General features: G+C 44.6%; 1 protein-coding gene across 1 annotated transcript in view; it reads right to left on the bottom strand.

The window, feature by feature from the left end:
- Window positions 1–23851, bottom strand: part of SIM2 (SIM bHLH transcription factor 2) — a 54482-nt gene that overhangs the window by 14358 nt on the left and 16273 nt on the right. The window contains exons 4-7 of the mRNA XM_042021302.1: window positions 22385–22493; window positions 11281–11366; window positions 8281–8480; window positions 4749–4855 (exon numbers count right to left, since the gene is read on the bottom strand). Coding sequence (XP_041877236.1) covers window positions 4749–4855; window positions 8281–8480; window positions 11281–11366; window positions 22385–22493 — 502 coding nt within the window. The remainder of the gene's footprint in view (window positions 1–4748; window positions 4856–8280; window positions 8481–11280; window positions 11367–22384; window positions 22494–23851) is intronic.

The following is a 23851-nucleotide window of genomic DNA, read 5'->3' as shown; positions in this document are numbered from 1 at the left end:
AAAACATCTACAGCTGTCTGCAGCTCCAACCTCTGCTCCCTGTGACCTGACAGGACCCAGGGAGCGGCTGGAGCTGGGCCAGGGCAGGCTCAGGCTGGAGAGCAGGGAAAGGTTCTTCCCCCAGAGGGTGCTGGGCACTGCCCAGGCTCCCCAGGGAATGGGCACGGCCCCGAGGCTGCCAGAGCTCCAGGAGCGTTTGGACAGCGCTGCCAGGGATGCCCAGGCTGGGATTGCTGGGGGGTCTGGGCAGGGCCAGGGGTGGGATGAATGATCCCTGTGGGTCCCTTCCCACTCAAGATATTCCATCATTCCATGATCCTGCAGAATATCCCAAAACCCACCCTCCATGTCACCAAGCCACTGCTGTTTGGGGTTTGAGATCCCTCTTAGATGTCAGCTTTTTGCCTCCTCCTTGCTGGTGTCCCTTTTCACTCCTACATTTCTACATGGAATTCCCCATGGGATGAGGGTGTGCAGATGTAGATACATTAAAGACAACCATGAGGAGTGTGTGTGTAAACAAGTAAAAACACCTACAAATATAAAACCATTTGTATTTTTTAAGTGGAATTTATCGCTGCAAGTGGAAAGTCTTGGAGGGGCTATGCAAAGATTCAGTCTGACAACATCAAATAAGCCTGTTCTAAACTATTTGTTAATAATCAGCTCTATGCCATGGATTTACTATTCTTTGGTGCTCTATAATTGTGCATGGTGCCCTGTAGTTGTGCTGCCCCATCCCTGAAAGTCTCCCAGGCCAGGTTGGATGGGGCGTGGAGCAGCCTGGGATCGTGGAAGGTGTCCCTGCCCATGGCAGGGGTTTGGAATGAGATGATCTTCAATATCCCAAACCATTCCTTGATTCTATGATTTGGTGATTCATTCTAAAATCCAAATGGTCCCGTTCCAGGAAATGATCCTTACATTTTAGCACAGGCCATGTAACAGGTAATTTTTTGGAATGTGGTCTGGGTTTTTCAGAACTAAGTCTTTGTGCTGGTTTAATGAGAACATTTTCCTTAAGTTCAAAATGCTTTGCTACACTCAGTCTTCCGAAAGAGAAATTAATGCTGTCATGGCTCACTAACTCTAACAAAGTTCTTCCATGTGCTTTGGGACTGGTTTTGGCTTTCATCCTCTCTCACTGATTTTTTTTAAATCCCTGTTTTAGCTCTGCAGTTAAGACAGTGTTTGAAAAGATGTGAAAACCACTGAGGGCTACAGCATTCAGCTTTCCTTCCTAATTATATGGATTAACCAATATTTCTCCAGGGATGGGGGAGAACTCTGTGCATCCTGCTTTTTTAGCAATCTGGGGGAAGTCTGACTTTGGCTAAGGGACAGTAACTGAGACAGTAAGTGAGGTCAGCTTCCATCTGGCTCTGTGCTCAACTGCCCTGTTTGATGCTGAAAAGGAAACCTTAGGAATGGGAGTGAGGCAAATTCACCACCCAGACAATCTGTGCAGGCTCAGACTTCTTGGTGGCCTCTGCTGCAGTCCAAGGGGGAGGATTCCGTGGCTTTAGCCCTGGCCCTTGGATGTGCCCTTTGGAACTGGGTGTTCCAGTGCTGTGGCTCGCTGCTGGTTTCCAGCAGGGAAGCTGGAAAAGGCGCTGGGCTGTCAGACAGGACTATTTCAAAAGGTTCCACCAGGCTCCCGGGCATGTGGCTGGGAGTTCCCAGTCTGCACTGAAGGATACCACTCCAAGAAATGGATTTCTTGGTTCCACACTGGCAGCAGATCCCATTTTAGCTGCCCTGGTGTGTCATGGGCCCAGCCCCTGGGCAGGGCACGGTGCCCAGCAGACCCTTTTTTTTTTTTTGACCTTCTTAAATCTGGTGCTGCTCTGCCAGAAGGTTTGAATGCTGGGGAAGTAGAGGCAGACCCAACACCAGAGATGGTGGAACTGTGCTTTGCTATAAAATAAGCCCCATAAATACACAGGGTGACTTCCAGGGAGCAGGAGGAGGGTTTGATGGGAACACCACCTGGGCTGGGCCAAGGCACAGAGGGCTGAATCCTGTTAAAGTTCCTGTGGGAAGAGCAGGGATGTTGCAACACGTGGGATGCACAAAATCCCCCTCACAATGGCACAAACGAAGGGATTTCTCTGAGGGGACAAAGATATTTTGTCTGTTCTGGAACTGCCTCTCTTGTCCTGCAGTTTAGAATGCAGGATCCTTGGGCAGGGCCTCCTTATTTGTGTGGCCACTTTTCAGGGCAAACACTGTGTGTATTAATGGGGCTCTAGAAATAAATATCACCGGTTCAAATGCCAGAAGTGTTTTCCTGGAGCTGGAAGCCAATCAAATGTTTCAAGCAGGAAACTCTCTTTGCTGCCAGTACACCTTAGGCAAATATTCACATCTACATTTCCCCCCACAGCTTGATGTTCTTGTTATACCCCTCCCAGCTTGTTCCCCTCACTGTTTCCTTTGTTTTATTCTCTGTGCTACCTCACTCAGAGTTCAGCTGCTGCAGGTCTTCAGTTTGGGACTTTTTTTTTGCTCTTTAAAAAAGCAAATGGTTATCCTAGTTTAGGGTTGCTTATATTTTTTTTTCCCTTAATACCCTTATTAGGTGTAAGCTGTTTCTCTTTGGATTTCAGCATCAGGTGACACTTCATCATCAGATTGCTTTACAGAATGGTACAACGAACCTGCCAACCTTTTACTGTTCATGTTCCTGAGACATTTGCTGGTGGATGCTGGGGGAGCTCTCACGGTGCTCCCCAGAGGGACTTTGTGCACTTTACATCTGGTTTAATAATTCCTATTACTTGGTATTCCAACCATGACCCTGCACTGTTCCCACTGTTGCCCAAGCATTACTCATTATTCTGTGCTTCTTGGGATTTATCTGCTTTCATAAATTCCTATGCATGGCTCACATTTTTTCTTCTGTTTTTAAAGTTTACAGTCATTTATCTTTAATCTACAGAACTGCTCTTGGTATCTTATTTGGCCTAGGGGGTTTTTTTCCCTCGTGGAAGGATGTGGTGGGTAATTCAGTGAACATGATTTGTCTCTTCATTTAAAACTCCAGTGGTACATGGATCAAACTGGCAGCCACAGAATTATCCATCCTGCTGCTCTAAAATGGAAAACTGTTTTCCAGAGGTGATTGTGGCTCTAGTGGCATAATCTCCGTGCTGGTTGATGAAGGTATTTCAAATAGTCTGGTGGAAATATTGAATTTATTTTGTCCCATCCAGATGCTGATGTCACCACTACAAAGAGGGTGCCCCTGACAGGATATTCCACGTGCCCTGGTCATTCTTTCTTCCAGATCTCAGTGGCCCAGAGTATTCAGAGATGTTTTGGTAAATCTGAACTTGCTGTAAAGATCAGCTTTTGCTTTCCCAGGTGTAGCATACCCTGGCACCGGTGGAATTCAGCACTTGGAATTTCAGCTCGGACTTGCCAAACACAGCTACAACCTCCTTGATATTCCAGCTCCTCATGAATAGCACACACTAATGGGAAGAAGGAAGCCTAAAAGAAGGATTTGACTCTGGCTGCTTCCAGCCTACAGGAGCAATCTGGAAAAAAAATTCCCTGACATTGGTTTTTGGATGTCATCTTTGCCTCGTATGGGTTGCAGCAAACGGAGCCAAATCCAGAGTTCAGCCATTCCCTCAATTTGCTTTTCAAATTAATGTGCTACTGAATGAACTCCTTCCCAGATCCAGATGTTTGAAGATATGATTAGTGACTCTGTTGGAAGATGGGAAATTATTAAATGTGTCATTTTTTTCCTGACAATCCATTCTCCGAACCTCATCCACATGCTATTAATGAATGTCCCTCTGAGGAGTTTTTGGGATTGCATTCCCTTCAAACACGGGATGATTATTACGAACATATTTCAGAGGAATGCAGAGCTGCCGCGTAGTTTTTGTTTTAACAGCAGAGGCTAGTAAAGTTCAGATTTTTCCCCTCTCACTCACTTGATCTTTTGGTTTTCTTTTCCTTCAAGAGATCACAATCCAGAATCAACTCCAAATTTTCAAAATAGCCTGGATCCCCTAAGATAAAACTGGCCAGATAAGTTGGTTTGGGTGGGTTTTCTTTTCAGAAGCACAGCATATTGAGTATCCAGCTTATTTATACAATTAATGGTTTCCTAAAGTGATAGCCAAGAACTTTCGAAAATCTGTCTCCAGTCAAGATTTGGAAAGGATTTTTTCTGCTTTCCAGCATGGTGCTTGTTGCCTGCAAAACTTCTCACTGTACCCAACATATTTCCTAGGATCACAGAATGGTTTGGGTTGGAAGGGACCTTAAAAATCATCCAGTGGCACCCCTGCCATGGCAGGGACACCTCCCACTGTGCCAGGCTGCTCCAAGCCCCAATGTCCAGCCTGGCCTTGGGCACTGCCAGGGATCCAGGGGCAGCCCCAGCTGCTCTGGGCACCCTGTGCCAGGGCCTGCCCACCCTGCCAGGGAACAATTCCTGCCCAATCTCCCATCCAGCCCTGCCCTCTGGCACTGGGAAGCCATTCCCTGGCTCCTGGCCCTCCAGCCCTTGGGAATTGTCTCTCTCCAGCTTTCCTGCAGCTCCTTCAGGCCCTGCAAGGCCACACTGAGCTCAGCCCAAAGCTTCTCCTCTCCAGGCTGAACAATCCCAGCTCTCGCAGCCTTTCCTCCCAGCAGAGCTGCTCCATCCCTCTGCTCATCCTGGTGCCTCCTCTGGCCTCTCCCCAGCAGCTCCACGTCCTCCCTGTGCCTCCAGCCCAGGTACTTACACAGATGGTGAGCGTATCGCAGGTGGAAAACGTCACAGCCGTGGACGTGGTGGTAGAGGGTTTTTTCTATCAGATCCTGGGGTTCATATCCAGTTAATTCCGTGACCCTGGAAAAGGAAGAATGTGTAATAAACAAAATCTCTAGGAATATTCAGTTTCATGTACCTAACATTCGATTGTGCCAACGAATCAGGTGCCTGGAAGCTGCAGGATGAAATGTTAGTTTTGGAAACAGAAACCTCACCTTTACAAGAAAATAAACCCTTTCAGCCCAGCCAAAGCAAGGTGCAGCTTTTCCCTGGTACACCCAGGCAGGAAAAAGAGCTCTTTTACTGATTTCCACCTTGGGCTTTTGCCATTGCCGTGCAGGATGCTTCGCACAAAGTTCCACTCGAGGAGCTGCTCACGAAGCAATAAAACCTCTCTTGTGGGCTGCTGACACATTTTCATTTTGCAAAGCTACGAGTGTAGAAGGTGTGTTGGGCCACAGGAGCTGTGATCAGGGCCTGAGAATAAGTTCAGGCTGGTGCCTAACAGGAGTACAAAGCAGGAGCTTATTCCAGCTGAGAACGTGGAAAGACAAGGAGGTGTGAAGACCACAGGGTGAGGAAAGGAAAGCTGAGGCAAGACTTCCAAAAAATATCCCAGAAGTAGAAGAATGGAACGAATTGGAAACAGCAGCATCTCTGCAGATGTTAAAGAACCAGATACAGAGAGCAGACTTATATTGGGTCAGACCTGAAGAGTCAAAATTTTATTTCAAAATGGACTTTTGTTTATTTAGTTGAGTTAAAAATAGTCCTTGAAGTACAACGTGCCACTCAGCCAAACTGTGGCTTGTTCACTCAGGGTTGATGGGGGTGTTTTGTGCTGTCCTGGGCTTTCTTTGCCTAGAAAAGGCAGAACAGTGAGGAATTCACAAGTGACACAGTCCCTTAGCAGGTGAGCTGACAGTGAAATTGCCCCTGCTGAGGCTCTACTTCTGCAGCAGCAGATGCACCCGCACATTTCAGTTCCAGGAGTTTTACCTGGGACTAGCTCTAGCCTAGGCCTGTGGAGTGAAATCTTTTATTAAAGTTGGAGTGTCCCAGGGGTTCTCTTGGAGGTTGTCCTCCAGTTCAGATTGAAGGAACCCAGTTTAAATGCCCCAAGCCTCTTCATGCTATGAGCTGAGAGGGGATGGTCAGGACATGGACTTCCAAAGGATGTTCCTGCTCTGAACTTTCCCACTGGATGCACAGCACCAGGGAATAACACAGGAGTGTCCACAGAAATGATTAGGGGGTCTCAAGCAACACGTGACATTGTGGGATTGCAGATAATGTACATTTTGACTAGATTTGGTTTTATTTTGTGACTATTATGCATCCTCTCTACTCATACCCTGACTCTAACCAGCCCTGTGGACCCCACAGAGACCGAGAACTTTCTGCTTGAGAGGGTTGAGGGCTCAGATTCTTCTGAAGGACCACAACATCAAAATGCCTTTGAGTATGTGTTTGTGTTTCTCCTCTGCAGTGTGTGCTCACCCCAAATCCTCACTGAAGCCTATCAGGGTCACGAAATACTGGGGGAAGATCCTGATCAGATTTCAATTCTCCTTCTGACTTCAGCACACTTAAAACTAGAGTTGTAGCTCCATCCTGCCCCATTGGTGAGTACAGAAACAGCTCATTCAAACCCAACCAAAGCACCATAAACCCAAGCCAGGGGTTAATTTTCCCAGAGGTGCAGTCTCACTTTGAAGCTGGTGACAAAAAAAACCATTATTGACAATTACTAGGACACCAAAATTTCAGAAAGGTTTGACTCTGGAAAAAACTCAGCTGTTTTACTTCCTTAACATAAAATCAATCCCTCAACCAGTCTGGGCTCTCCAGGTGGTGCTTTGCAGGTGACAGGACACACAGAAGGAAGCAGAACTCGCCCCAGTGATCAATTCTGGCCTCTTGAGGTCTTTGAAGTCTTTGTAAGCCACCTGGCAATGAATGCACCACGAAAATCAGAGTGAGCAGCTCACTTTGGAGGGAAGTAATTGTCTCCTTCTTCCAGTGACCTCTGGGAATGAACTCTTGCATGTTTTATGTTGTGTCAGGTGTCTAGAAAGGGATTTTGAACTGCTCCTGCCCATGGCTTTCGTGCTCTCTGCTGTGACTGTTACATCTCAAGATCCATCCCCTTGTATGGAAACCAGAACCAAGCCTGAAACCATTTCTTCCTAACTCCTAATATGCCCGTGTTCTGAGCAAATGCAGTTTGGTTTGCTCAGCTGGGAGAGCAAAAGGCTTTGGTAAGGCTGAATTCCCCTGCTTGTCCCCGTGTGCGGATGACACCCATCTGCTCCTCGGTAAACAGAGCTCTGCAACAGCTCTGGGTCTATCCCTGCTCCTGTCAACACCTCTGCTTGTTCCGTGGCCTTTGAAGACACTTCTGTCTGCAGGCAGTTCCTCCCAGGCACATCATTTCCTCTTCTCCACATGCAAGGACGTGTTGCTAAACCCCTCGTGCTCCTTTGTAGCCGCTGTGCAAAGCAACGCATGCCAAAAACTGAGGAAGGGTTCCAGAAACAACGAGTTCTTTGTGTCCCAGCAGCCGATGGAGCCACTGTCTCCTGGGCTGAGCAGGGAGAAAAGCCTCTTCTTGCATGGTGACTCCACTCTTTCGGGTACAGAGTCTTTGTCACACCTTCACTACATGAATATATTCCCTGCAAATCCAGGGAAATGGGGAATATGGGACACACAGGGGGGGATTTCTGAGGAGTGATCATCTTGTCAATACTTTGTGTATTTGGGATTTTCCCTTCAGGGTTTGCACTGGGCAAAGTACTGTTGTATCCTACAAGGTACCTGCTTCAAAAGCAGAGAAATGAATTTCAGTTCCGATGCTGTGCTCATCTGAGCTCCATCACCTGAGAGTGGAGACAGGGCTCTCTTTGCTCAGCTGTTTCTCCCAAAATTTTGTTTAAGAAGGTCTTGTTTTCATGTGTAGTAGCCAATGGAATTAATTTCCATTCTAACAAGCCCCTCATTAGTGTTGGTTTCATGCTTAAGGCATTACATTAAAATACAGAACACTCTTTCCTTACTGCTCTGTCAAAAGCTTTCTGGATGACTCCAGCAAGTTGTTTAATCTCAGTATTCCACTTTTAGTCTTGGTTTTTAGGTTGGGTTGGTTGTTTTGGTTTTTTTTTTTTTGGTACTTCCTCATTCCTTTTGCTGGCTTTGTATGTTTATATCCTATCAGGTAAAAAACATATCACTGCTCCTGTGACCAGTCCTCCCAGCAAAAACACTTTAGCTGGCTCTAAAAGTGCAGGTAACTCCAGGTTAAATTGGACAGGCTCTTATTTCTTGGCATTCCAGACAAAGTCTGGTCTATCCAGCTGCCTGAAGGGCTTTGAAGGCTCCCATAGCCTTGGAGTTCCAGATCTATTTTGGACTGCTTGATTTTTTCACGGATGTTTTGACCCGTTCGGAAACCACGGCAGTTTATGTGAGCGCTCGGCTCTGGAGATGAAAGAGCTGCTTACCTGGAATCGAGGAATATCAATTTTAAATCCAAACTGGCTCTGAACATAAACATGTTACTGTGGAGCTTGATCTCAGTGATTGCACTGGGAGGTAAGGATTGACCCACGGCCACCAGCCCAACGATTTGGTAGCAGGAATCATACAGGGACATATCCAGCATGTACTGACGGATCTTCAAGTAGCCACTGCAGTGGATCACCTGGAAAAAGGGGAAAACACACTCAGAATCTGCTGGAAAAGCCCCAGATCTGCTGCCCACCCAGTCCCAATGAGCTTATAGAGATTTAAGATTAAATTCTGGGTAGTCTGTTGATTGCAGTTAATTTGTAAATGGAGATTAAGACTCGGTAAGCGCAGTTTTGTGTTTGCTGACAGCGTGATTAATCCAGTGTTAAAGCACCTCCTCTCTGGGGACTGTCTAATTGCTTTCTAATTAATACTTTAAGCTCCTTGATACAGATTTCTTGTAGATACAGCCAGAATTCCTGTCCATTGACCAAAAAAAATCTGGAAGTCGTTTTTTTTTAAATGTCCATCTCTCTCCCACATACACTCAGAGAGGAATAAAAACATTTACATTTTAATGAGTTATTATTCCCATGTAAAACAGGCACTTTAAAAACCCAGTGGGTATTGATGCATCACAATGCAATAAAAATTACCTGATGTTTATGCAAATGCGCAAGAAATGAGTTTTAAGTTCTCTGCTCAAGTTCAGAGGGTATTTTTTGCCAGGTGACCAAGCCCAGGCTCCCGAGATCAGATTTCGGGATCCCTGTATACAATTGCTGCTCACAGAGGTGATAATGACAGTGTTAGACTGTAAAAATTCAGTGTCAGCTAAAGAGGAGGGGGAAATGTAACCTGGGGACTGTTCCAGGCCATGAGATTTATTTAGTGTGGTGCTGGTGCTCAGGAATCATCAGTGCCCCTGCCAATTTTCTGCTCCAAGCAGCAGGAGTATCACATCCTTTATCTTAATTTCTCTGTCTGTTTGGCTTTTAACTGTGTCCTGTGGAAAGGAATTAATTGTCAGTGTATTTAGTGCTTTGAACAACCCACCAAACGTCACCTGTAAATAGGTCCCTCCTGTTTAACCTTCCTTCCTTCCTCTTTTCCAGTCATCCAGTGATTTGTTTAGCAAAAGTACAGTAAGAAGATATCTCAGCAGATCTCAATTCCCACATCACTTGCTCCGTGAGTTTTTCCTGTGCTCCAGCTAATGAGGTGATGTCTTAAAAATTAAGTCCTGACTTTAAGCACAGTCAAAGGGAATAAATTTAGGCCAGCTGAAAGAATCCTTTACTTTTCACTGTGCAAACTTCTAATAGTGAGCCAAAGAAAGTGATGCCCCTGATTAACAGTGATAATTGGGAATTTAAAAAACCCAAAAAGCCCCAAAGCCACGCAGAGACACCACGACTGCAAGCTCTGCTCTTTTACCTGATTTCAGATTCAGCTTTGGGACAGAACCATTTTTGCTGGGGAGCAGCTGAGCAAACAGGGTTCAGTGTAATGAAGAATTATCAGTGCAGCCAGGTAGGGAAGAGTGTAAACAGCCAGATCCATGTCTGCACCTTGAGCACATTCCTGCAGAGAGCTCTGCTCCTCTTCCAGGCTTTGCTTTTTGGGTTTTGAATGACTCAAAATGAATCCCCACCAGAATGAACGGGAATTACCCTCCCTGGTGGAGGCAGAGTTGTGCTGGGCAGATCAATGAGCAGCAAATGCAAAGGCGAAAATAAAAACTACTGCAAAGTTGAAAATAAAACTACCTGCAAATCTGAAAATAAAAACTACTGCAAAGCTGAAAATAAAAACTACCTGCAAATCTGAAAATAAAAACTGCCTGCAAAGATGAAAATAAAATCTACTGCAAAGCTGAAAATAAAAACTACTGCACATCTGCAAATAAAAACTACCTGAAAAGCTGAAAAACACTACCTGAAAAGCTGAAAGTAAAAACTACTGCACATCTGCAAATAAAAACTACTGCACATCTGCAAATAAAAACTGCTTGAAAAGCTGAAAATAAAAACTGCCTGCACATCTGAAAAGGAAACTGCCTGCAGATCTGAAAGTAAAAGCTGCTGCAAAGTTGAAAATAAAAACTACCTGCAAATATGAAGATAAAAACTGCCTGCAAAGGTGAAAATAAAATCTACTGCAAAGCTGAAAATAAGAACTACCTGTAAAGATGAAAATAAAAAGTAACTGCACATCTGGAAGTGAAAACTACTAAAAGGCTGAAAATAAAAACTACTGCAGATCTGAAAACAAAAACTGCCTGTAAAGATGAAAATAAAAGCTACCTGTAAAGATGAAAATAAAAACTAACTGCATATCTGAAAGTGAAAACTACTGCAAAGTTGAAAAGAAAAACTACCTGCACATCTGAAAATAAAAACTGCCTGTAAAGATGAAAATAAAAAATGCCCAAAGGACAGCTGGTATTCTATGACTCCAGTGTTTGCCATGGCTTCTGATTTCATGTCATAAATAAAAAACCCATACAAACTGTAAGGTTTATGAACAGATTTAGTGGTTTAGTACAATTCTACCCCGAGGTGATGGCAATGGCTGGGATTTTTTAATGTTGAGGCCAAGGAGGTGCCTTGTGCAACCGGGTGGGATGTGGAAAATTTCCAGATTCCTGTGTCTGGGTTCCTGCCTCACCTGCCTCCAGTTCCATGGGGGAATAAGACTGAGCTGTGTGCTCTCCTGGCAGCTCCATGGCTGGGCTCCAGAGAATTCCCAGGCTGGGAGAACAGGGACCAAGATGAGGGAATGTGCCCCAAAATTTCGATTTGAATTACTGAGGGGATCTGTGATCAAGTGTGGTATTTTTGGAATCTTTTCTGATTCTTTTCATCACAAACTTTGCTCTCAGCTACACATACGTAAAAAAAACCCCACAAACCAAACACCTAAATAAATAAGTTTGTTTATTGTCAATCATCATATATTTGAGGGGCGGAAAAGGAGTTTAGATGCATTACCTTGTAGCCACTGCATGTCAGCCCTGCATTCCTCTTGGCCAGGACACACTTCATCCTCAGGAAAAAGGATCTCTCGATTTCGTATTCTGAAAGCACAAAGCACACTGCTGATTTATTCCTGAAGGTTTCAAACCTGCCCACAACGTTGCCTTTGGTGCTTTGGGCAGAAACAGAAATCAGCCCTTCTCCTTTCCCACTCCATCCCTGCCCTCAGCATTTATTTCACCTTCCTGTTAGGATTCCCTGAGAAAGTTGGACAACTCAGCACGATTAGGTCTCCAAATTTCTGGTTTTACCACCCTTCAAAGGGCAGTTCCCTGGTTTCTGAACAGCTGACACCAGTCCCTATTGGAAAGGGAAGGAAAAGTGTCCCTTGGAGTGCAGGGAAATGAAGGGAATCTCCAAAATAACAACAGAATGGGAAACAAGGGAATTCAGTGGGTTTGGAATAATTTGAGTGCACGTAGCTGGTCATGCCCTGACCTTCTGGGCTCCACGTGCAGTGTCATTCCCTGACTTCCAAAACTATCTTGGGAGGTTGTTTTTAAACAAATATCTTCATGGATAACCTCCAGAAAGGGTTTAAAGTTCATGGGGTTGTTTGCTCAGGTACACACAGAGTTTCTGCTAAGAATTTGAGGCAGGAATATTCTGATAAGAATATGATATTATTATCTGTAGTGTTAATTACTCTCATTAACAGTTCAGACACCATGAATAATTCTGATTTTTTCCTGAAGGTTGCAGTTTGGCAGAGCTATTTTAGGACAAGAAAGAAAACCCATTTGGTGCACCTGTGAATAGGAAAATCAGGGAAGCAGAAGGGTTCTCAGCTTTGTCCTAAATCCCCACAGGGATTCATCCCAATTCCACTGTCATCAGTTGGGATCTTTCTTTAATTTGATTCAACTGCTGAGTTTTACTCCTGATTTTTGTGCCTCCATCACCCAATTCACCCCTCCTGGCCACACACTTGCAGTGGCTTGAGCCTCACACCCCTGCCTGGATCCAGCACGTTCTCTGTATTAAATTCTGGGTTTAAAGGTCTGAAGACACAATGGCAGAAAAAGGATTCAGCAGGGTGGAAAAAGAAATTCTTCCTGAGCATTTGAATTTCCCTTTTATCTTCCTAATGCAAATTAGATCCCTATGGGGAAAAGCTGGCACTTGAAGGAGCTGACACGACCACTGCAGAGTTTTAAATACCAACTTATATGGATGGGGGGAAGGCACACAGCACAGATTTGCTCATCCCATGAGTCAGGAATGGATCTGGAAGCTGGGAACATCCGTGCAATTCATGGCTTCAGCAGGAATGACCAAACACCAGCACGGGAGGGACACATCAGGGCACCATCCTGTGCCCTGTGCTCTGGGATGGCCCTGCTGGAGCAGGGAGCTGGCACCAAACCCCTCACATAACGACCTGGATGTGCAAGACTGTGAATTAATATCCATTATAAATTAATATTCATAGTAACTTCACCAGTGTGACCCCCCCAGTACCCTCGAAAGTAGCAGAAATGGGCAGCAAAGCACAAAAAGAACTAAATTAAATTTGCAAGTGTAAAGCTGATTGAATGGGAAAGAGAGTCCTGGAATCCTGCTGGATGCTGTCACATCCATCAGGATAATGCAGAAGTTAAGATATCAAATCCAGGCTGTACCTGATGCAATTAAGACTCTCCACTCTGATGAGGATGATGTAGAAAATGGGGTACTTAGAGGTTTAGCCAACAAAGAGGGAGACACTGAATATTCAAAGAGGAGAAACCACAATTAAGTTTTGAAAAAATTAGAAAAAATAACAACATGCAGCATCTAGACTCAGTTATGAAATTATTGATTTCACTGGGGTTCTTTCAAGCAAATGTGTGAGCCCAGAGAGAATCTTGGGCTGTCAAGAAGGTAAAAGAGGTTTGAAACAGAAAGAAACCCAACAAAGTGCTGCCAGTTCTTAAAGGTCAAGAGATTGCTGGGTGTAACCCAGAGACAGGAAAGTCAAGAGAGAAAATAATGAAAAATGAAATGTTATGAATGAATCACAAGATAAGAAACTCTGAAGGAAAATAACCTTCTTAATTGTTAGAGAATATTCAGCTAATAAGTGAAGCTTGGCCACTGTATTTAATTAACCAGGAATGTTAACTATCTAAATGCATCACAGGAACTGATCATTTGATTGAACGCCTTTCCTCTGAGTGTTAAGAAATGCGAAAAATTCTGTGTATAAACTATTCTATTCATCATAGAGGAAAGGTGAAACCAACAGGTTGCAGGCATCAGCTGATGAAGGATGAGGAACAAAATGATACCAGGGAGAGCAGAAAGTCTTACAGAGATACTCCAGCTGGAACTGGGTGATTCACTTCCAGCTCAGCTATTCTGTTCTATCCCATTCTATTCTGTTCAATAATTGTGGATTTCCCATCCCTGGCAGTGCCCAAGGCCAGCTTGGATGGGGTTTGGAGCAGCCTGGCACAGTGGAAGGTGTCCCTGCCCGTGGCAGGGGTGGCACTGGATGGGCTTTAAGGTCCTTCCACCTCAGACCATTCCATGACTCTGTGATTCCATAAAGTCAGAGCTCACATCCATGTCCAGGATGTTCATTTCAAATGCACCACTGTTCATTTTTTACCCAAATCCATGTTTCCCTTAGCGAACTCATGGAGGTTTTCCTATTCTAGTAATTACTTCTCTATTGCCTGCTCAGCTTACAGAGCTCCCTCCCTGAACAGATGGAGCTGAGTAGATTCAGTAAAAGCTATAAATGAGGCAGAAATTCAAAGGCTTCATTCAAATCCCAGCCCAAATTTGTCCATACAGAGCTGACACACAGCGACCTGGGAATGAGAACACAGAAAATCCTTGCTGGTGTGGACATACAGAAGTTGTATTTCTTTCCTAGAGCACCATTTCTACAAAGTGTCACCTCTCCATTAATCCCTTTCCTTTTATTAGCTTATCCTGCAATACAGTGTGACTTTAAGGCAAGAATAAACCAGTTTTTTTCTATTTCCCAGATTTGTATTTTCATACTCTCATAAACAGGATCAATTCCATGGTAAAGAAAAGGAGTCTTGATATTTCAGATAAAGAACTAGTGCATTTGTTCACTCCTATTGCACGACTGCCAAGCAGGATTCTCCGAGCATTTCTGGGAAATTATGGTTGGCTTTATGGAAGCCAGGACTGTCCATCCCTAGGGGAGCAACTCTGAAATTCATCTTTGCTTTCCAATCCATCTTTGATCTCTTTTGACAGAAAACAGCCACAGAATCCTGTGGTTGCTCAGTGGATTGAGAAAAAAAAAGATCACCATGAATTTTTTTCCCCACAGCTTCACCTCTCATGCCTTTGTTTTCTCTGAGGTAAAAGCTGCCCTTTTATCTCCCACTTCCAAGTTTTGACATTAGCAAAATATGGCATTGCTCTGTTGCAGAACCACTTTGTAAATGAATATCCCTCAAGCTGCCCATGTGCTGCTTTAGCAGTGGGGCATCTCATCTGTCACTACACAAAAAAATGTGGAGAAGCATTAAAATTGGGAGCTCCTGATGCAGCCGGTGATTTTTGTCTGCTCCGCACGGCAGCTTGAGTGCAAAACCAAATTCCAGCTCGGGTGTAGGGGATGGAAGATGGAAAAGGGAGTGCACTTTTAGAGCAGTGCACTCGTGGCCACCTGATTCCACCTTCCCTCCCGTCCACCTTGTGCCTGCCTCGAGCTCCTGCACCCCTCTGGAGATAAGGCCATGTGTGATAAGCTGTCTCCATGTCCCTGCAGGGCTGTTCTACCCTGGGAACTCAGATACCACAAATCCATGTCTGGATAACGCCTCACTGCCCATCCCCCAGGCACTCTGCACGTTTTTGTCCCTTTTAGTTGGTTATTTTTGTTGTCTCTGCTCCATTCTGTGAAGTCACACGTGCTCTGCTGCTGTTCTGGTGGGATCTGCAGAGCATCTGGGTCCCACACAGCCCAGGGCTCAGTGAAAGAGCTCGGGAGGACCTTGGCTTGTCTCTCATCAGCACGAGGTTATGGATTTGTGAGAGACAGAATCCTGGAACCCCAGAATGATTGGGTTGAAAGGACCTTAAAGCCCATCCAGTGCCACCCCTGCCATGGGCACCTCCCACTGTCCCAGGCTGCTCCCAGCCCCAATGTCCAGCCTGGCCTTGGGCACTGCCAGGGATCCAGGGGCAGCCCCAGCTGCTCTGGGCACCCTGTGCCAGGGCCTGCCCACCCTCCCAGGGAACAATTCCTGCCCAATCTCCCATCCAGCCCTCCTCCAGCTTAAGGCCATTCCCCTTTGTCCTGTCACTCCATGCCCTCATGAAAAGTCCCTCTCCAGCTCTCTTGGAGCCCCTTTAGGCACTAGAAGATGTTTCTCTTCCCCAGGCTGAACAGGATATAGGACACCACAACTTCCATCCCTTAATTCTGAACGAGGGTGACACCAAATTCTAAACCAAGAAAGAGGCGTGGGGCTCAGACAAAGGAGATGCCTGCAAAACACTGCTTTAAGCTAATCCTGGAAGGTGGAAACCCACGATTGGCAGAAGGGGCTTGCAAACACCTTGATATTCCCTGGTAAGGCTTTGCTGTGGTAGAAAATCAACTGATTCTGTTGTCAGCCCATCCTGGAGTTCCAAACTTGCACGAACTGCCCCAATTTCCTCCCCATTTGGGCAGTTTGTTCTATTTCCTGCCTGTGTTCAGAATCCTGGCAGCGCTGCAGTGGGGAAATTGTCTCTATTATCATTCCTATCATATCCAAACTCAGCCATTTACTGACATTTGCCTGAATTTTCCTTAAAGTGCTGTTTCCAAAATTTTGTTAGAGAAGAAACTCCACACAGAACTGGTCAGGAAAGGAAAATAACAGCTTTTACAGCCTGAGACTCTCTGCTTTGGTGTGTTTTACTGTTAATTACCAATGAAAAGAGATGTTTTAATGAGTTGTCAGCAATTTGTCCTCTTTGCCGCTTTTGTACATCAAAATTTCTGATTTTAATTTTGAAATTATCATTTATAAAATTATTATTTCTATGTTTCTCAAGTTTAAAGTAACCCTAACAAACAGTGGCAACAGGATTATGATACACCATTACCCCTCAGTAACTTTTCTTCAATAAAATACTTTCAAATTAATGAAAAGTAAAATTCCTCTCAATGTTTGTCTTTTGCACAGGTACCACTAGAAAAAAAATCCTTTAAAACTTGGTGCAACAAACATCTTGCCACATGCAAAATGTTTCTATTCCCTTCTTTAAAGATGAGGTTTCTGCATGTAGGGAAGATGTAGGAAAAGTCTGCACGGAGATTTGCCTCTTGGCTGAGGGAAACAGAGCCCTTAAAGCATCAAGTGGAGTGGAGAAAGCCTGACAAAATGTATTCCACATTCCTTGTGCAGCTTCCATCAGGTTGTAACTCATCATTTAAGAATTATCCAGTTGTTAGCAGAAAACTGGGATGGCTACAGGAACTACCACATTTCTCTCCCTGCTCTGGGGAATGTTAATAAACTGCTTTTAGCACGCCACGCCTCGGCGCGTGAGTCAGCAAAATTTGGGAAGCTATGGATGTGTTTTAAAGGTTTCAAATCCCAGGAAAAGCATCTGAAACCAATCAGAGACACACAACGTCTGCCTGCAAACGCACATGGAAGAGCAGCATTGATTAATTCCTTGCCCTGCTTAACCTGCAGTGCAAGTATTTTTTATTTTGCTTGTTTTCTTGCTTGCAGCAGCCGCCAGGACAGGAGATGGATGGTTTGGGAAGTGCTGCTGCTCTGCTGCAAGCCTTAAACTCTGTGTTGTGAACTGTGAAAGAAAGATTTCTGCATAAATAGTTGGTACAGGGAGACAGAGCAGCAACCTAGTTGTTCTGATTGTAACATCATTTGAGGGCTTAAGGTCCTGGTTGATCACAGCGTGTTCATCCCAGCTTGTGTTGGTATTCCATGGTTTTCCCTTCAAAGACCCTGCTGCTGGGAGCTGGCTGTGATCAGTAATCCTGGAGTAACCCTCAGCATCCAGACCCTGAACTGCAGCCCCTCTTTCAGCCTCATTCAAAGTGCTCATCACCCCTGCAGAGGGCACTTGCTGGCACTGAGTCACAAACCCCTGCCAGCCTTGTCCCCTCCCCATGCCAGTACCAAAAAGCCTTGCTGCTGAGCCCTGGCTGCTTAGACTGGCCTGGAGATTTAGATTTAATCTCTGTGTGAGGAGAGGAAAGGGACAAACTCCTCACAGGCCTGCAGGGAGTTCTGGAGCTGCTCTGGGTTGCCAGCTCTGAGCTGGGTCACCTCGCCCCGAGTGCTGGGGGTGTTTTGGGTGCCACGATAGAAGAAAGATCTAAAAGTGTTAGAGAGCACCCAAAGGAGGGACACCGAGATGGGGAAGGGTCTGGAGGGGCCACACAAGGAGAGGGCACTTGGGATGTCCAGCTGGAGCAGGAGAGGCTGAGGGGAGACTCCTCAGGGGCTGCAGCTCCTCAGAGGGACAGGGACAGGACTCAGGGAGCAGCTGGAGCTGGGCCAGGGCAGGGTTAGGGGGATATTTAGGACAAGGTTCTTCCCCTAGAGGCTGCTGGGCACTGCCCAGGCTCCCCAGGGAATGGGCACGGCCCCGAGGCTGCCAGAGCTCCAGGAGCGTTTGGGCAGCGCTGCCAGGGATGCCCAGGCTGGGATTGGTGGGGGGTCTGGGCAGGGCCAGAGGATGGATTTGGATAATCCTTGTGGGTCCCTCCCCACTCACGATATTCCATGATGAGCCAGAATTTGACAGGACACCACAACCACCACCTGCCAGCTGTCCTGCACTAAGGAGGAGGCCCTGAGTCTCCAGTCAGTCACAAACATAACTTTGCGGGTTTCCAGGACTCAAAAACTGCTGTTATCTCATCCTGGTTTAGGATAGAGGCCCAGGGATCCTGATCTCAGCCTATGCAGCAAACACAGGTGGCACAGGGAGTGTGAAAGTCAGGTTTGAGTCTTCACAGGCACCAAACCAATCCAAAGCACACCGAGGTGCTGCAGAGCAGAAATACTTAAAGCAATACTTGCAGTGAAGTCGTCCGAGATCTGAGCACAGCCAGCACTCACAATTTGGAACAGAGAGCAAAATATTTTCCTCTTTTATTTATTTACCTCCTTCTTATTTTTTCTGCTAACCCACCCCAGCTGAATAGAATGGATTTGTTTTGTTGCTGCAAATTTGACCTGAAGACTCACACGAGGTGGTTTGCTGAGGCATTCCCTAATTTTAATGTGTGTGTGAGGGAGATTATTCCTTCTCCCCACCCAAAACACCCTCAGAAAGAGCCCAGCTGTTGGCTTCTCTCATAGCAAAGGATCTGTACCTATTGCTTTACATTTTCTGTGCTGGTCATGCGAGTAAAAAGCAGCTTAAAGACTTTGTAAGTTCAGACTGAAATTCTCCAAAGCCTCCACAGATCATGGGGTTTATGGCTTTCATGGAGTCATGGCCTGGAGACTTAAAATCCAAAGGAGAATTAGATCAGAGGAGTAACCTGGGCGGTTCAGGTCATTAAATATAAATATTAAAAGGCTTTTACTCCTGTGCTGAGCTCAGAAACTTCTCTCTGCCTAAATTCTGTCTTCTACAAAGACAGCCAGCCTTGATCTGGAGACATCAACACTGGAAGAAATCACTGCTTCCCTTGGAATATTTTTCCTGTGGCTAATCAAACTCCCAGTTAAAAACGTGTGCATTATTCTGATTTGAGCTTTTGTGGTTTCAGTGCACAGATGTTGGTCCTTGAAATGGGTTTTCTCTTCTAAATCCATCCTTTAGTCCCCAGTATTTTGTTTCTTTGGAAATCTGTACACGTGGTAATCAAGGCACCTCCTGATCTGCTTTCTGATAAAGAGATCCCAGAATCCCAGAATGGTTTGGGGTGGAAGGGACCTTAAAAATCACCTCATTCCACCCCCCTGCCATGGGCAGGGACATTTTCCCTATCCCAGGTTGCTCCAAGCCCCATCCAGCCTGGCCTTGGACACTTCCAGGGATCCAGGGGCAGCCACAGCTGCTCTGGGCACTTCCCTCCCCAAATCTTATTACCTTATTCCCAAATCTTACTACCTTTAATATTGCTACAAAGTCCAAACTTCTGGAATCATGGGATTATTCAAGTATTTCCCCTGTCTTTTAGAAAAACAAGTTATCTACACTCTATGTTTGAAGCTGTGCCTTGTTCTACCTGAAAAACGAGCAAGTCCAGGGCAAACTTAAAAAAATAAAATATAATAATTTAAGAAAGTTTATGCTTTATAAATGATATGTCCTCTTTTTTTTTAATACCAGGGTGATTTATCTGAAGAAAACAATGTTACAGTGAGGACTGTGTAAAGAAATCCACACCCTGTCTGATGTTATGCAAAGCAATAATTTGCATTTCCCTAAGAAATAAATAAAAAATTTACATCCAAATTTACAAAGACTGTAAAAGAAGAGGTCAAAACCAATCTATGCTCTGGGCTATTTAATACCAGTAACAGAATATCACCAAGCACAGGTATTGTTGACATTTGTGCTTTTATTTCTCTCAAAACAGATCTTAGCCAGCTACAACAGCTCGACTGAAAATGGATGTAAATATCTGAGCTTTAGCTGAAGGAAACATCTTGAGCAAGGCAAGTTCCGTGAGCCAAGCTGGAAGTTTGGGATATAAAAGTCTGTGTCTGCAGTGCAATATTGATTTTACGCCTAAGCAACGCCCCAGATTGGAGAAATCTATAACATAATGAAGTTACCAAAGGAAATTTTTTATTCCACCCAGTGACTTGATGATCCAGATGTGTTTTAAAAGATTAAAAGAGAGAAAATCAAACTGAAATGGCAAAAAAAAGCTCTTTAAAATAGTCTGGTTTCCTCTTGGTTTTTTTTTGTTTTTTAATCAAACCACTTCCACCCCACTGCCCTTTAAGTTATTTGTAGAACTCCATGTTTTATTTAAATATTGAAAATATCTACTCAGATACAGACAGAAGTTGCTTCCTTCCTGTCATTTATGAAATAGTTTTTAAGTCTTCACTGGATTAAATAAAAAAACCTGCTTTGATTATTGCAGGCCAGGTGGTTTCAGGTTATACCTCAAGATTTTAATGGATAAAACACTACAGGAAAGGGAATTACTGGCACAGGGAAGACAAAAATAAATAAATATTTGTTCATTCTGGTCATTTAAAAACTATTGAGCTGTATATTCTGTACATTTAATACACCCACTCCACACAGACACAGAACTGAGATAAACTAAAATGATCCCTAAACAGAACACAGCTGAATTCCTTTATTTATCTCCTCCAAGCCTGGGAATCCCAAGACTATTCTATTACTTCGAGGTTTTTATCAATTCATTTCCTCTGCCACACAAAATTTGATACAAAACACACATAAACGGACCAAAATGTGAAATAATTCTCCTTATTCCTATCCTAAATTTCCTTATCAATGTAGGATGGGGCAGAAAGCTGCAGAGAACGAGGAATTTATCTGGGAAGAACTGGAAGAGCTGTGAGATTATTTGCTTTTGACCCAGAAATTAATCCCAGTCAGATGCTCGTGGCTTTAAATTTGTAAAAATCTCAAATAAGGAATTTGAAAACATTTAAGTTTTGAGAAAAACAGGAGGCTGTTGCCATTGCCAAGCCAGCAGGTATAAAAATATCTCATTACTAATTCTGGATCCCTGCAAAACTGCACAAAAACTCACGGATTTCGCAGAATTATTGAGGCTGGAAGAGACTTTAAAAATTATCCAGTCCCACCGTCAAAATCACCCTGAAATCATTTACAGCAGAGGTATCTCCTCTATTTATCAGTAAGGTGGAAAAAGGGAAAAATGTTGGGGTTCAAAAAAAATAACAATTTTTTTAAAAATTCTGACAGAAGAATGAGCAAAGCATGAAATAGTCATAGAGAAGAGTCTGAGAAAAATAAGAGTTTGTTTTCCAAGATACCAAGGGAGGGTTTTTTTCCAAGACAACCTGTTTGGGGAGGAAGAAAATAGAAGGAGGCTGAGATAATTCTTCTATTTCCAGCACTTGGAGCAGTCCAGGTGCTCCCAGACACAACATTCCCTGAATTTAGAGGGAGCACAGTTCTGCTCTGATGGAATCACAGAGGCCAGAACCAAGCACAGGCACCAGAACTGCAAAAAACCCCCAAACCTGATCCTAAACAGAATTGCAGCATGAACCCAAAATTCCTCGTGGTTTTTAGGAGCCTTGAAAAGACTGACAAAAGCTGGCAGGATGGGAGCTCCAGCTGATAAATCAATGATGAATCACAAGTGGAAGCTCCATTGTGCTGGAGCCAGATTAGTTCTGATCTTTTCAAGTTCAAAGGATTGCCCCTGAGGAAACACAAACTACCAGAATGTGAATATTTGTGTTACTGACACAGGAATTGCACCACTGGGGTAACAACTTCACACTCACAGGGTGATGCCAATATTTCTGTGGGTGGCTGAGCACGGCCAGGGTGACAACAAGGCAAGAGGACATTAATTTCCTCCAAAAAATCACTTTTTCAATGAGATTTTCTAACCCCAAGTCCTTTACCAACCCCATTTCTGCTCTGCCTACAGAGAATATTAGGTCTGTTTTTTTGTCCAAGCTTTGAATTTAACAGTTGTTTTGAAAATATTAAAGATGCCCTTCAATTTCCCAATTACCTGATGTTCTGTTAGTTGTTCTTCCACTCAGGCCATGCAGCTGAGCTGTGCATGGCCAGACCACCACAAGATTTCCACAGCCTCAGCAATGATGACAAAATAAAAGAGATCAAACAGCCACTGGGCTAAAGCTAAAAACCTGTTCAAAGCTTCATGGACTCCATGGCAAGAAAGGCATTCTTGAATTTAGGGTACCTCATGCCCTTTAGTGCAGCACCCCAAAATCCTGGCTCACAGTTTTGAGCTCCTGCTACTCCTCCATTTGAGCTTCAAGCAGGATAAATATGAATTTATGGATTCATGGGATGCTTCGGGTTGCAATTTGTTCCATTTCAGCCTGGGATTGGGGGTTTTTTTTCACTTTTTTCACTATATTTTAATGCCAGATCCCACAAATACCTTGCAGGAGGTGAGGATGAAGAGGCTGGTGAGCAGTGAGGACAGCAGTCATCTCATCATGATCCGAGGGGTGGATGTACTCGTAAATGCTGTTTCCAGTGAGCTCCACCTGGGGAAAACATGGAATAAAAGCAGCTGGATCATTTGCTGTCCTCAAACACTCCCTGCAGCTGGGGCACCACGCTCCAGTTCTAAAACACGAGCTGGGTGTATCAAAACCATCTTCCAAATCACAGCCATTAATCCAAATGAATTCTTTCCTCAGCAGTGATTTGTACTAGAGGGGTTTTTGTAGGAATTTCTGGTGTTTCATCAGAGACAGAAGAGCTCCTGTTAGAGCTGGAAATGAAGCGATAAATTAGAGCAGCTGGAGAAATGTTCAATTGCCACAAATGGGGTCAAAAACTCGGAGCTCTATAAATGCCTCTGAAGAAGACAAATATTAAAATAAAAATAACGTTACCTCCAGGTTGCCAGAAACTCTCACCTGCACCCAGCTGGCAGCTGAGCCTTCAGAGCCAAAGCCCTGCTCTCACACAGTTCCTTTGTGTCCTCCCCACCACCAGCAGGGCGAGGGCTCTGAGAGAATCCCAAAAGCAGATTTCCATGGATTCCCAGTGCTCTGAGCAAACCCGCGCAGTACAGAGCTGCCCTGAATAGCCGTGTATTCCCTGTTCTCCCCTGAGCTCTGCCTGCGGCAGGATGTATTCCTGCCTTTCCCACTGCTAACAGCAGCGCAAAACAGAGCGAGCCTCGTGCTCCGCGGGTCCCCCGTGCCAGCTCCGCTTGCCACGGCCCAAACCCCCCGACAGAAGTCCCCAGAAAGCTGCAGGGATGGATTGAAGGGGTGAACCACCACTCTGAGCCCGTGCTTGAAATTAGTGTCAGGCTGGCCGATTGTTCTGAGCGGCCTTGGGCCCCCAAGATCAGAGAGAGCTGAGAGGTGAAGTAATTGAAGCCATTCTTCGGAGCCAATCCCGCTGATTTGCTAAGATGTGTGAATTGCCTTTTCTTTGGAATAAATGAAGTTGTCTGCCCCACAAAGCCATCTTTTTTTTTTTTTTTCTGAAAATGTTCCTCATCCTTCCATTTTCTGCATTATTCATGGAATGTCCCTTCCCAGGGCTATGCAAACTCCCTCTCTTTTTTTTGCCTAACCATCTCTTCCCCACTGCTCCTTTGCAGCAGCCCCTCCCTGCAAACACAAAAACATCAACAGTGATGTGATATTCTAAACAGACTGAAAATCACTGAGGTAGGAAAAAGAAGTGGGGGAAAAAAAAAAAAAAGAGGAAAAAGGGAAGGAGAGATGGGAAGAGAATAAAAGAAAGAAAGAAAGAAAGGAAGAAAGAAAGAAAGAAAGAAAAAGAAAGAGAGAGAAAGAAAGAAAGAGAGAGAAAGAAAGAAAGGAAGGACGTCAGAAGGAAGGAAGGAAGGAAGGAAGGAAGGAAGGAAGGAAGGAAGGAA

The sequence above is a fragment of the Corvus kubaryi genome, unplaced genomic scaffold (genome assembly GCF_017639235.1).
Source record: "Corvus kubaryi isolate FWS band 111438036 unplaced genomic scaffold, C.kubaryi_AGA036_p1.0 37133, whole genome shotgun sequence".
Lineage (NCBI taxonomy): Eukaryota > Metazoa > Chordata > Aves > Passeriformes > Corvidae > Corvus > Corvus kubaryi.
This window is presented reverse-complemented; position numbering and strand designations above follow the sequence as displayed.